General features: G+C 39.5%; 1 protein-coding gene across 1 annotated transcript; it reads right to left on the bottom strand.

Moving 5' to 3' along the window:
- Nucleotides 1-7,013: 7,013 nt before the first annotated feature.
- On the bottom strand, nucleotides 7,014-13,159 carry LOC123755833 (cytochrome c oxidase subunit 7A1, mitochondrial). Its single transcript, XM_045738700.2, has 3 exons — nucleotides 12,996-13,159; nucleotides 10,693-10,797; nucleotides 7,014-8,700 (listed from the first exon to the last, which is right to left on the bottom strand). Exons 1-3 carry the CDS (start codon nucleotides 13,047-13,049, stop codon nucleotides 8,560-8,562), a joined length of 300 nt encoding a protein of 99 aa, XP_045594656.1. The 5' UTR covers nucleotides 13,050-13,159; the 3' UTR covers nucleotides 7,014-8,559.
- Nucleotides 13,160-14,157: the final 998 nt, after the last annotated feature.

Raw genomic sequence — 14,157 nt, 5'->3', positions numbered from 1 at the left:
ACATAAATACAATAAGTGTTACTTAAGCTAACATAAATACAGTAAGTAGTACTTAAGCTAACAACTTAAATACAGTAGTATATACTAATGTGTTCAATGTACAATACAACATATTTCAAATTTTCGATCCTGCAAGCACATTTAGGCGAGTACACGCATTCAATTATCATAAAAAATAATAAAATAATTAAATAATTTTAAATTATGTATTGGAATCCCAGCACACAGCCTAGCCCAATTTGGTTCCTTTGCCAGCGGTGATAAGAGCACAGTTTGGAGGCTAGTTTAATTGATTTTTATCTGTTTACTTGTTGGCTCGATGCAGTTATCAGCGGAGATAAGCTTTGTATACAGTGTAAATGAAGAATATTATATATTCTTTGGAAAGTACAGGTCATATGTTAAACTCTAGCAAAGGCTCCACATTTAAACATTTTTCTTGGTATTCAAACTCGACTGGATTGATATGGTTATCTAAATTTATTCCACACCTGAAATATCTGAATACTAGTTAAAGTATATATATAGTACAGTGTATATAGTACATATTTAGAACTATATATAGTACATATTTAGTACAATATATAGTATATATTTAATTTAGCTTGGTGTTTGCTAGACCTATTGAAGTGAAGGCAGACTCCCAGTGTTTCTGACCCTCAGGTGCTGTCTAATCTCCGTGTAAATACACCGAGATGGACACCAGTGGGGATATTTACATTATTTATTATTTATTTATTTATTTATTTATTTATTTATTTATATATACAAGAAGGTACATTGGGTTTGTGAGAATACATTGGATAGTACAGTATTTACACTCTTGTAAAGCCACTAGTACGCGCAGCGTTTCGGGCAGGTCCTTAATCTAACAGATAATTTTAAGTAGGTAATTTCTATCAGAATTGATAAATGATAAAGATACATTACAAGAGAAAAATGAGATGAGAGAGATAAGTAGGTATATTAAAGCACATTGTTATATTAAAGCTCTGATTGATTACATTGACAGCTTGATTAGTAATTTAAACAAGGTTAATAGACACCATACAGTAGATTGACAGCACATACATTGTGATAATAAGGGGGAAGTGATTTACAGGTACTGGTCTACGTCGTCGACTTATAACCGAGAGACCTGGGGTTCGATTCCCACGATTGGACAGAAAACGTTGGACACGTTATCATAGAGCCCAATACGCTCAGGAACCTGTACACCTGTTGATTGACGGTTGGGAGGCGGGACCAAAGAGCCAGAGCTCAACCCCCGCAAGCACAACTAGGTGAGTACGTTTCGTTTCACCAGATGCCTCTGTTTACCTCCCAGTAAGTAGATTGGGTGTTAGGCAACTGTGGCGGGTCGTATCCTGGGATAAGTCAGTAGTCGGCCTTAGGATGGTTGGTGGGGGAGGATCTCGATAAGCCTAAGTACAGTGTAGGCTTCCTGTCCCTGACAACAGAAACTATATCTGGCTTACTAAGTCCAAGATGTTTATGTCAGGGTTACAGCGGCTTGCCACCACTTTCACTCTTACATTTAATTATGTGTCTAGGGCCTATTGACTTTAGAAGATCGCCATAGCAAAGTTTCTTGTTCCTCACCTTGAAGTATTATTTTTATTCCAATAACATTTTGGAATGATGTATACCCAGTGATGTTTGTAATGGTTTTAAGACCCGTCAACCTCTAGAGGTCTTATTCCAACCTTGACACTATCTTACTGACGGACATACAGGTATTCTCTGGTTTCATGTTGACTTAGACAACACCCTTTCTACTCCCCTTCTATCCAGAACAAGGGGGGGTTTCCTATCCAGAAGGGGGGGGAGGGGGAATCTAACCTAATCTATTAGATCCCAACTAGGTGGCGCTAAGTGTGATAATTATCATTCCCCCAGAGACACCCGGGTTGCTGCGTTGCAAAGCACGTATAATGCAACATTACCCCTGTGAAACGCTTAAATAATAACTGAGCTATTTGTGAGTGAATTGCATGCTGGGATAACATCAGCTCCCGTCCACCCATGACTCGAGAAGTGACGATCTTATCCGAGCATGAGGAGTGTATTTATTTTGTTATTCTAGCACAATTAGTGCATTGTTATATTATTATGGCAGTGTAGTGGATTATTCTGCTGCTACTATAACTTTTTTTTTTTTTAAATATGTGGGGTATATGAACAGACGACTGCTGACTCCTGTTAGCAGGCTGAGAGCTTTCCCTTCCCATAGCTCATGGTAAGCCTTACTCACTAGTTTCCCCTGGAATGCACTTTATTATGCTTTTTATATAAATATAAAAAAGTCTCCCTAAAATACTACCCGCTAATCTTAGCGGGTAGTATTCTAGGGAGTATTCTAAAGACCTTCAATCCACGCACCTAGTTGTATTTGCTGGGGGTCTTTGGTCCCGCCTCCCTGCTGTCAATGTATTGCTGTACAGGTTCCTAGGCCTATTGGGCTCTATCATACCTACACTTGAAACCGTGTATGGAGTCTACCTCCACCGCATCACTTCCTAAAGCATTACATTTGTTAACTACTCTGACACTGAAAAAGTTCTTTCAAATGTCCCTGTGGCTCATTTGCGTATCAAGTTTCCACACTAGTGGCTGTACAAGAATGTAAGAACTCTTGTATATATAAATAAATAAATAAAAGTAAAACCTGTATCCCCATGTTCGTGTACGATCCATATTAAACAGTTTATCTACCCCTGTCAATTCCTCTGATAATTTTATAGATGGTGATCATGTCTCCCCTAACTCTTCTGTCTTCCACTGTCATAAGGTTTAGTTCCAGTAATCTTTCCTCATAGCTCATTCCTCTCAGCTCGGGGACTTACCTGGTGGCATCCCTCTGAACCTTTTCTAACTTTGTTTTGTGTTTTTTGTTTTGTTTTACTAGATATGGACTTCTGGCGCCGTATATACCAGTATTGGTCTGACATACGAGGTATACAAGATTCTGAATGATTCCTTTCACAAGTTTCTGAAGGCAGTTCTTATGTTTGTCAGCCTTGCATACGCCGTGTGTATATGTGTACTCACCTAGTTGTGATTGCGGTGGTTGAGCTTCGGCTCTTTGATCCCGAAGTACTTTAGTTTGGTGTGTGTGTGTGTGTGTGTGTGTGTGTGTGTGTGTACTCACCTAGTTGTGTCTGCAGGATCGAGCATTGACTCTTGGATCCCGCCTTTCGAGCATCGGTTGTTTACAGAAATGACTCCTGTCCCATTTCCCTATCATACTTGGTTTTAAAATTATGAATAGTATTTGCTTCCACAACCTGTTCCTGAAGTGCATTCCATTTTCCCACTACTCTCACGCTAAAAGAAAACTTCCTAACATCTCTGTGACTCATCTGAGTTTCAAGCTTCCATCCATGTCCCCTCGTTCTGTTACTATTCCGTGTGTGTGTGTGTGTGTATGTTTTAAATAGGAGGTTGTCTTTCACCTATTGTGTCGCGTCCTTAGAATTGAATCCTTCCCCCCCCCCCCCTTACCCGCCATTTCTTAACGTTCATGCACCTCACCCCCACCTCCAACTGTTTCCCTTTTACTGTTATCCTCCTTCTCAGGGCTCCCTTTTCTTCACTTCCCGGCGTCCCTCACCCCTCGCTTTGCATCCCCCTTCCTTTCTCTCATCTTCCAAACTTTCCCTCTCTTTGCATTCCTTTTCTCTCCCCCTTCCTGCCTTTTCCACGATCATCAATCCCCTCCCCTCCCATCCCCTCCCCCTGCTCATCCCCACCCCACCATCAGACCGTCCCCACTCCCCCTCCTCTCCTCTCGGCCATTGGGTACAATGAAGCAGTTGCCAACAAAATAATTTTTTGGTGTACCTGCTGTACTTATTGGTGTTTACGGATGTGTGTGTGGGGGGGGGGGGCCTGGCTATTTCTCTATGCCTCGCTACTACCCTTGCTGTACCCTTTTCCATTATAAGATAACTATCCTAACTATCCTATGTTTAAATTCCTTATTGAATCTGACTTTTAAGTTTGTGGATGGAGGTGGCTTCCACAACTTCTTCTGTAGTGTAGTAGTGTATACCACTTACTGACGAGGCTTTATTTAGTACATATGTGTAATATATTAGGCCGAGGAATATTTAAGTTTGTTTTTTAGCTTTATTTTTTCCGGACTATAACTAGAATAGTACCAAATTCTACTATATTATCGTCCATTACGTAAGTTACTGTACGATGATGCAGTTATAAAAATTACTATCTAACAGGAAGTTGGGTTGCTTTCTGTAAATCTATTTCCCATGCACATGGCTCTCCAAGTCTTGAGTCTGGCGTCATACATTCATTTGTACTTCTCTTCTTGTATGGTGTCCTTTCAACACACTTAAGTGGTTGAGTTGGTTGTTCTCAGCGACGTTATTGTGACGCACTTGAGCACAAGTGGTTGATGGAGTCCATGTACCACCATCCTCCCAGATCGTCACGCTGCACCGCCCCACTACGATCCAAAACCTGTACTGGAATTAAATGTTGTTTGTTGTTTTAGATTCAACTATTCGGAACAAAAAGTTGCAAGTAGCACGGGCTATGGTTGAGCCCGTAGTGGACTTACCTGGCACCGGAGCGGGGCTGAAACTTGGAATTAAAATGATGACGTCGTAGTGAGGTCATACGGTTTGTGCATCCCATATATAAACAAATGATGATACTTGTGTTCGGTTAGAGTAGGTTAGGTTAAAATAAGTTAGGTAACGTTAGGATATGACAGATTAGGTTAGGTTAGGATATGACAGTTTAGGTTAGGTTAGGATATGACAGTTTAGGTTAGGTTAGGATATGACAGATTAGGTTAGGATATGACAGATTAGGTTAGATTAGGATATGACAGATTAGGTTAGGTTAGGATAAGACAGATTAGGTTAGGTTAGGATATGACAGATTAGGTTAGGTTAGGATATGACAGATTAGGTTAGGTTAGGATATAACAGATTAGGTTAGGTTAGGATATGACAGATTAGGTTAGGTTAGGATATGACAGATTAGGTTAGGTTAGGATATGACAGATTAGGTTAGGTTAGGATATGATAGATTAGGTTAGGATATGATAGAATAGTTTGAGTTGGGTTAGTCTACTTAAGGAATAGCAATGACGTAGATAGGCGAAACTTTTCTCTGGTCTTATACCCTACTTGTTGCTGCGCTTCATCTGCAATGTCATACATTCCACCATGACCTGGCATGATAAGGCATGATAACAACGTTATAAGGCTCCAAGGGAAACTGATAAAGTATGGAGAGTGGTGATGAGACGGATGGGTACTCTGGAACAAGTGTACATGTAGAGATCACGAGTAATAACGAGACACAGAAGAGTCACAGAGACGACAGTAGAATGTGTCAGACAATGTGCTTGAAACTAAGTACGCAACTTGAAATCTATATATGATAACAAAAGCGTGAGGACTAGGTCATTACATTAAATTATGAAATGTTCACACATTCTAAGATGTAATGTAGTGTCGGGAGTCAATGTCTTAACCGACTGACAGTTAGAAAGGGGAGCCCAGGAGCTGAAGTTCGGTCCAGCAAGTTGGGCTAGTTAAGAACACACACATACACACACACACACACACACCATCCTTCGTATCCTGGAGCATAGTCTTGTGTTATCAGGCAGTGTTGGTGTTATCTTGAGGCTACTCCAGGAATCACGGTCGTAATAACGCCACTACGGTCACCACGGCACCTGCTTCTCCTCAAGTACAATACCATCATAACAATGTAAACATCACAAGAATAAAGGCAACTTTACTAGCCCCTATTATTTACAGTTATTGGTCCATAGGGGGTAGCTTCTATTGGTCCATACGAGGCAGCTCCTATTGGTCCATTCGAGGCAGCTCCTATTGCTCCATATGAGGCAGCCCCTATTGGTTCCATACGTGGCAGTTCCTATTGACAGATACAAGGGAGTTCCTATTGGTCAATACGAGGCAGTTCCTATTGATACATACGAGGCAGTTCCTATTGATACATACGAGGCAGTTCCTATTTACACATACGAGGCAGTTCCTATTGACACATACGAGGCAGTTCCTATTGATAGATACGAGGCAGTTCCTATTTACACATACGAGGCAGTTCCTATTGAAACATACGAGGCAGTTCCTATTGACACATACGAGGCAGTTCCTATTGACACATACGAGGCAGTTCCTATTGACACATACGAGGCAGTTCCTATTTACACATACGAGGCAGTTCCTATTGACACATACGAGGCAGTTCCTATTGGTTCATTCGAGGCAGCTCCTATTGGTCCATACGAAACAGCTCCTATTGGTCCATTAGAGACAGCTCCTATTGGTCCATTAGAGACAGCTCCTATATATATCCACCCAAACTCATTCATATAATATGCCTACCCAACACTTGAATAAATCCAGCGACCCCACAACTATCATGTTACCCAGTAACTTACTATTCAAACACTAAAACTGTACTTAGTTCACCACAAATATAAATCGCTTTACTTAAAGAATATTGGGGTCCAGTTCCTAAACCCATTTTGTGACTAACCTTTCCGCCACCTCCCGTAGGGAGATTTATCTACTCTACCAGCGCCTACCCAGGCCTAAAAATTCCCACTAAAATTAATTGGGAAGTTAGATTAACAATCCAGTATAGATAAACCCAAAGCACATTTAAGTTAGGCTAGCTCAACTGAAGACCTATATGTCAGCTGTGAATCAGGATTATTATGGCCAAGACAGTTCCTTAATGACCAACCAGCAAGTATACTTTAGCCTTGAATATAATTCAGGACAAAAGTAAACTCAATGTATATATATACATTAAGAAGCGAGACACACCTCTTTATGTATATATCTGTGATTTTAGGATTTCTGGCAACACAATAACAAGTCCTGAAACAGAAATGCAGTATACACAATGAATAAAAATATCTTTGACACCATTAAATAATGACATTCGTTTAGTAAGTAAAACTAAAAAATAAAATTCGGAAAAAGGAAAACAAGTCCCACCGTCGTCCTTTTATTTACAAATATATCAATTAAGTATACAATACATCATCTATATTCCCGTTTTCTCTTCAGTCGTATTTAGGGATACCTATGTTAAATCATTGTAGCCTCTGCAAAAGATTTAAGGTCACCGGTTATCGTCAAGTAGTTAAAGCGAAGATTATTGACGATGTATAGAACTTAAGAACAAAGATATATTATGACAACCAACTTATTTACAAATGAGCAATTACATCAAATGACTAGTGTGCAGATATATTAATTAGAGCGTGACTGGCTCATTACTCTTATTTTACATATTGAGTGAAGGTCTCAGACTAAAAAATAATGCAAATGGAAATCATATTGCTCATCAAATAAACTGTTAATGAATGCAGTTGTAAACAATATTTTTATTTTGGAAACAGTGGAAGCGACAGGTCTGACAACCTCTGCCTAGGCATTTGTAGATGTAATCCTACCAACTGTAGATATTTATTATCTACTCTCCTAAGCCATGGCTTTAAACGTAGATATTTAAGTACAAATGTGCAACATCAGTAGCTCAACATCTTTCTATTATTAAAATAAAACTAAACAAATTCTGTATTTGAGTCAATAGAACTTGGATGAATGAGGTCCAGTTTTGCTGTTCGTGAACTTATTTCCATTTAGAAAAATATTTATAAAGTAAAAATAAAACATATCTCTCCTGAGAGACTTGGTGAAACGTCTACTTACATTAACATCAGTAGCTCTTGTTTACGTTACAATCTGTTACTGGAAAATCTTGCTTCAGTTCATTTCTGTGGGAGGGCTTTCTGTAGCCCTCAGTCTTGCTTTCAGCCAATGGAGGGCTTGCTGTAGCCTTCAGAAATGCTGAAGAAATATTACGGTTGAGAGATTTAGTGTTGGGCTTATAGGCCTATCGATCTCTGGTGGGTTATAAGGCCACCACAATATCTTACTGAACAACCAGCAAGTCCTCAACATAGACTAGGGTAAAAGTAAATTGGTTAGATACACCAAGAAACGGTATATATATATAAATGTTGCATGCATGCAGAGGGCGAAAATTCTTATATTGTCCTAGGATATAGCTCCGGATTTTACAGTTAGCTTCATATAAATATCAGAGTTCTGCTCATCTTGTTGGTACGAGGGGTATAATTAGTGTAAATTAACCAATGTCTTACTATTGACTATGAAATATGCAATGTTTTGTTCCAGCTGTTTGACAAAGCAAACATTGTACTGCTTGCTCACTATAAGGGTACTCCAGCCCAATGTTTTTATTTAATCTTGATGTTGCCAATTGCATATGTATTTGTAGGTGTTATTCATGCTGAAAGAGCTTAAAAGTAGCATGCTTTTGCTATAATGACTTACGAAGAGAGGAAAACATTTTTGTGTCATACTGCTGTCGTGAGACATACCATGGCTCTCTTATTTCACTCTTGATGGCTTCAGTGGATAAAGAAAAGTATAGTGCGCCTTATTTTGACTATGGAATTTCACAGCGCTCTGCTCCTGTTGCTGGTGTCGGGTGAAGGTGGCTGGCCACTTACTTCTTCGGGGGATAGGAGAGGACGTAGTACACACGGAGGGACTCCAAGACGCCTAAGGTGCAGACAATTGCGGTTAAGGCGAGCAAGATCTTGTCAGTTGTGCCACCCTTGATGTGTACTGGCAGGCCGTTGGGGTTCTGCAAGACAGGTAATGTACATTACTGAGGTTCATCCCTGACGTGCGCCGTTAGCTTTACCTGTAGTAGGTTTTGAGTGTTACTGCTCAAGTACAGCCTGGGGTCCGGGCTTGTTTGTTGCTGTATTGAAATGTAATGCATTTTAGCTTTCCAAAGAAATGGCTACTACATACATGGCAGCATTCCCCCTGGTCTCGTTCCAGTCCTAAATGTCTGTGTTGCTTCTGGCTCCTAGTTTATCCTCTATCTGATTTTGTTAAGCTATGCTTCTTACTCGACTTTTCGGTATCGACTTTCGGATCGACTTTTCGATCCTGCCTCGCAAGAACTTCAATATTTTGTCTACTGAGTAACCCTCTTGCCTGCCTATCCACACACACAAAATTTAATCAGAAAGTAGCATAATTATTGTATTCTTAATTTTCTTGCATTTTATGTCAATATAAAACATTTAAAACCTTATTAAATCCATTCTAATACTTGGTCTACATAAAACTTTAAGAGTGTCTGTAATCCAGTTTACAACACAACTTTCTGTTTACAGAAATAAAATATATGTATATTATTATTACTAGCTTTCAGATACCAATTTACTGCTAGGTGAACACTTCCTCAGGATGCAAAACCGAGTCGTCTAGCTTTCTGATGTCTGTTTACTGCTGTTTAGGTTTATGTCTGTTTAGGTGACAAGAGGCATTAGGTATAAAGAAACATACCCAGACGCTTTGCCCTGTCCGGGAATCTAACCCAGGACCATTGGGCTGTGTGCCAAGTGAATTAACCAAAGCGTGACATAACACAATCACAGCCAGTACGATGAGCAAATAGAATATGTGGAGACCAACAGCAGGATTCAAATAGACTGATTTAGACTTCCATCTTGGATATTTACTATTTAATTACAATATACTATTCCATTCACCTGGGTTCAAGGAGACTCGAACCGTGGATCCCACGTGTGTGAGGCCGAAGCTCTATCGACCAAGCTATTGAGTAGCCTTATAGACTATAGAGTAGTCTTTTTATTTTACCTTATATTAGTTCTTCAGTTAGGCTTCTCGTCATCCTAATTTTATGAATATATGTTCTACCAATGTCTGCCTCGTCGCTCTATTACTTACCGCCCTATTCAGAGTAGTTAACAAATGGAATGCTTTAGGCAGTGATGTGGTGGAGGCTGCCCATGGCCAGCTTGGACGAGCCTAGCCTAAGAACAGGTTATATAACCGAATTTGATATAAAGCTTTGCCATTCACATTATGTGACTAGCAAAGAGGCGAGGCTGTGATGTGGAAGGTAGAGGAAAGTTAAGTGGCGTGTTTATATAAGTTGTGTCTGGTTCACTGTTGCACCTACTACCTCATCCCTGTCACACATTACTAGGTCTATTAGTGAACTGGAATCGTCAATATCCCTATTCGTAATGAACTCTGGCATTACCACAGTAAAACTGCGAAAAATCAGTTTACAAAAGTACACTTACCCTACACTGAGGTTACCTACATCGACCTACATCATTATCATCAATGACACATTATGCATATGTCTAGCCGTTTCCAGACCTATAAAACTCTTCAAATTTTCAGCATTTTCATGAAAAAAGATACGTTCTGACATGTCATAAAGTATTAATATGATTAACATATCCCACGATGATTATACATTTAATATGATAATGTTGAATAACTTTTCTTGCGTTAACTGGATATGTATGTTATTATTTTTATTATTTATTAATAGTTGGGATAATTTTGAATCCTGACAAATTTAAATAACGGCATAAAGTTGAAATTATAGGCCACTGATTTTCTCTCTCTCTCTCTCTCTCCCCCTCTCTCCCTCTCCCCCCCCCTCTCTCTCTCTCTCTCTCTCTCTCTCTCTCTCTCTCTCTCTCTCTCTCTCTCTCTCTCTCTCTCTCTCTCTCTCTCTCTCTCTCTCTCTCTCTCTCTCTCTCTCGCTCTCTCTGTAATTATCTTTCTGCTTTCATGTTACCTGGAAGATCTTCATTTTCTGCTTCAGGGCTTCGGGCACCTCAGCATAAGCCTTGCTAGGAGCCTGAGCGCTGAGCCTAGCTGCTGGAGCGCCCACCTTCAGAGTCTGCCGAGAGAAAGCAATGTCATTATAGTGTTAAGAACAATTTAAATCGCAGAGCCATGCTCTATTATAATGTTCACGGTGTTATTGTCAACACATGTGTTAGTCAACCCTCCGAGCTGAAGTCTTAATATAGACCTTTAACAAGATCCACAAACTGGGCAAAATAGTGCTATAGTCGCGTCCAATATTCCTGGTAAAGTATTATGAATACTTTATCATAGTCTTGAATAATTCCATAAACAAATTAGGTAACCACTGAGACTGCGGACTGGCTGCTGGCTATAATTGCAGGTTGGGTTGTCGATCAATAATGTCGTATGCTGGGGTTTAGTTAAACAGAATAAAATATGTACTGCATGTATGATAATGCTGATGAAGATATTTATATTAAATAGATCTTATCTACAATATAAACAATAATTGTACTAAACAATGGCTATTTATAAGTAATAATATTGTATGGTTCAATAACATAAACAGTTCAAATGGTTTCAGATCAACTCATAATTTGGTTTAATTTAATTCATTATCTATAAGCTTCACTGCGGGCTCACCATAGCCCGTGCTACTTGTAGCTTTTTGTTCCAAATAGCGGAATCTAAAACAACATCATATAAGCTTCATTATAAAGCATACATAATTAAACGTGAAGGGCTGAAATTCACAGAATTAAATTACGATTGTGTCTGGTGAGATACATAGCTTATTAAGATTATCTTACTTAGCTAAATGACCTTGGGGGGTTCAGTTCCTGAGTCCATTATGTGCATATGTAACAACTTATTCCCATACCAGCCAAAGGATAGGTAATGGGTGCATAATAAATTTACTAAACTGCTGTATATGAACTAAAAAAAATTATGTCAACAGAACCAGGAGGTAATTATACTTTGAAAAATATTACCGTGTAGGTGAATTTTCTCTTCAATCTATATAAAGACGATGAGTCACAATAACGAGGCTGAAGATACGATATGCAAACCACACATCGGAAAATAAAGAAGCACGACCTTTCTTGAAAATGGTCCAGGACGGACCGAAGCTGATGTGTTGTTTGGATATCATATTCAATCTATATAGTTTTATGCAGGGAGTAAGTCACAATAACGGGGCTGAAGCAGATAACCAAGCCCCCCCCCCCCCACACACATATGTAACCAAATGTGTGACGTTTCAGACCCTCCTTTACCCCCCACATATCATGACATGTGTGGGCTCGGTTATTATTAATATGTATACTGTTATATAGTTAAATTATACACACAAAAAAAGCTTCTTCATATTTGGTGCCCCGCGTGTCTCGTTCAATTTGAACCAATAAAAAAAATCGAGAAATTATTTTAACAATTGCGTAATCGATAATTAGGTCAATCCAGACTGCATTTCTGCAGGATTTGTTAGAATAGATGCTCTTGGTGTTCACGATGTTATAATTATCGCCTGACAGGCTGTGTGGCAATTCAATTTCTTTCTTTATTATGCACCCCATACCCATCCCGTGGGCGGTGGTGTAAAGGGTTACAGAGGCACATAATCGGTTCAGGAACTGAACCCTCTAGTTCGTTTAGCTAAGCAAATAACAATGTTTGACGCTAGTTACAAAATTATTAATGTTGTATACACATGTACACACTCTCATACATCCATGCAAATATATATATATACGTATACATATATACATACACATACATATCTAATCACCCACACAATGTGTGGCAGAAAGCAATGTTATGACATTCTTGCTGTTGTGTCATCACACTGCAAGACTTGCTCGGCGCTGCGAGGAAACCAAGGCTGCTATTTCTAAATATTTGACATTCCAACACCTTCCCCTTCTTCCATAAACACCTATTGTAATCAATATATTGTCCATAGCCTTAAGCCCTATGACAACACAGCGGGCTTATAAATCTAGATATGTAATATAGAATTCTTATAGATAAGTACGTGGGCACGTCATGATATACGCAGGAATATACGTATAGTATATACACCGAGTGTACCCGGCCGCTACTCGGTGTATATATACTTAAAGTATACTTCAGTTCTAGACAATGTCCAGGAGTAAAGTATACTTGCTGATTGACGAATAAGCACTCGTACGGCCTTAATAAGCCTCCAAAGGCTGATTGATAGGCTTCAAGTCCAAGAGCACCACCATTGATATACAGATTCAACCCAAGACATTTGTCACTCACGTTGAGAGATGCGGCACCCAGGCGGCCAACAGCAGCACCGAGCCTGTAGGACATGGTTATGGTAATGGGTATATAGCCAGGAACCTAATGATGGGTGAGCGAGCGAGGAAGAACACAGCTGATAACCTGCAACTCCCTCTGCAGTGTTGCAGACCTGCAAGCAATGCATCCCTCCCAGCCCCATAAAGCTGCTGCCAAGTGCACAGCTTGAGCACAGTTTGCTATTCTCTGTCCAGCCGTAGGAAGGAGGAATCATTTCTTCTGTGATTCCTTTACTCATTAAAAAATAGTCCAATATTATGCCCTGAAATTCAGGTTTACAGGTTAACTAATCCTGTGTGTATAACATGACTGAGGACAATTTTTTTCGTCTTACACATATATATATATATATATAAGCAATTGAGAGAAGAATTATTCAGGTCTTCAAAATCATATATATATACACACTCGTAATAAGGTAATTTGCATTATGACCAGACGCATATCACGCAACAACATGCAAATTTGAAATTACTTTTGTACAACTTTCTTTTTTAATAAAATTATAATGACCTAATAGTAAATATTTTCACAATATGAATCAATGTTTATCCAACTTTATTGGCGTATATAATGTTGATCTCTGGGTTTCACATTTCAAATATGGAGGAGCGCGCTAAGGTTAGCGAGTGCAGCGGTGTATTGGTAGCGCTGAACTGTGGTTGCTGCCACCTGTCGGCTGCTTCATCAAGGCCGCCCAACGATCACCATCCCATTACTGTACTTCAAACCTCATCACAACCTTCATTTACCTTCCCAATCAATAATAACGATTGAAGAGAATTGTTTTCGATCGGCCTTACCCAATGAGGTGTTTGGCAACGGGATTCAAGGGGGGAAAAGTAGCATATTTTCTTCCTTTCATATTGTGGGCGTGATGCTATATTTGTGAGGCGCTGGAGGTCACGTACACCGCCCAGTGTTACCAGGTCGGACACCTAAATACGTCACATGGATTTTTTGTTTATTTTCCAGCATATATATCCTATAGACGTGTCCTTAATGACCTCCATTATGGGTCATTATAGGTATAGGGCGCAACTCTATAGTCTCCCGAGACTGAAGAATGCCTACTAATGACCTCCAGTAAAGGTGAATATAGAATGTGTTAAAGATTGTA

The sequence above is a fragment of the Procambarus clarkii genome, chromosome 43, assembly GCF_040958095.1.
Source record: "Procambarus clarkii isolate CNS0578487 chromosome 43, FALCON_Pclarkii_2.0, whole genome shotgun sequence".
In the NCBI taxonomy this organism is placed as follows: domain Eukaryota; kingdom Metazoa; phylum Arthropoda; class Malacostraca; order Decapoda; family Cambaridae; genus Procambarus; species Procambarus clarkii.
The sequence above is the reverse complement of the archived record's forward strand: the minus strand, read 5'-3'. Positions and strand labels throughout refer to the sequence as shown.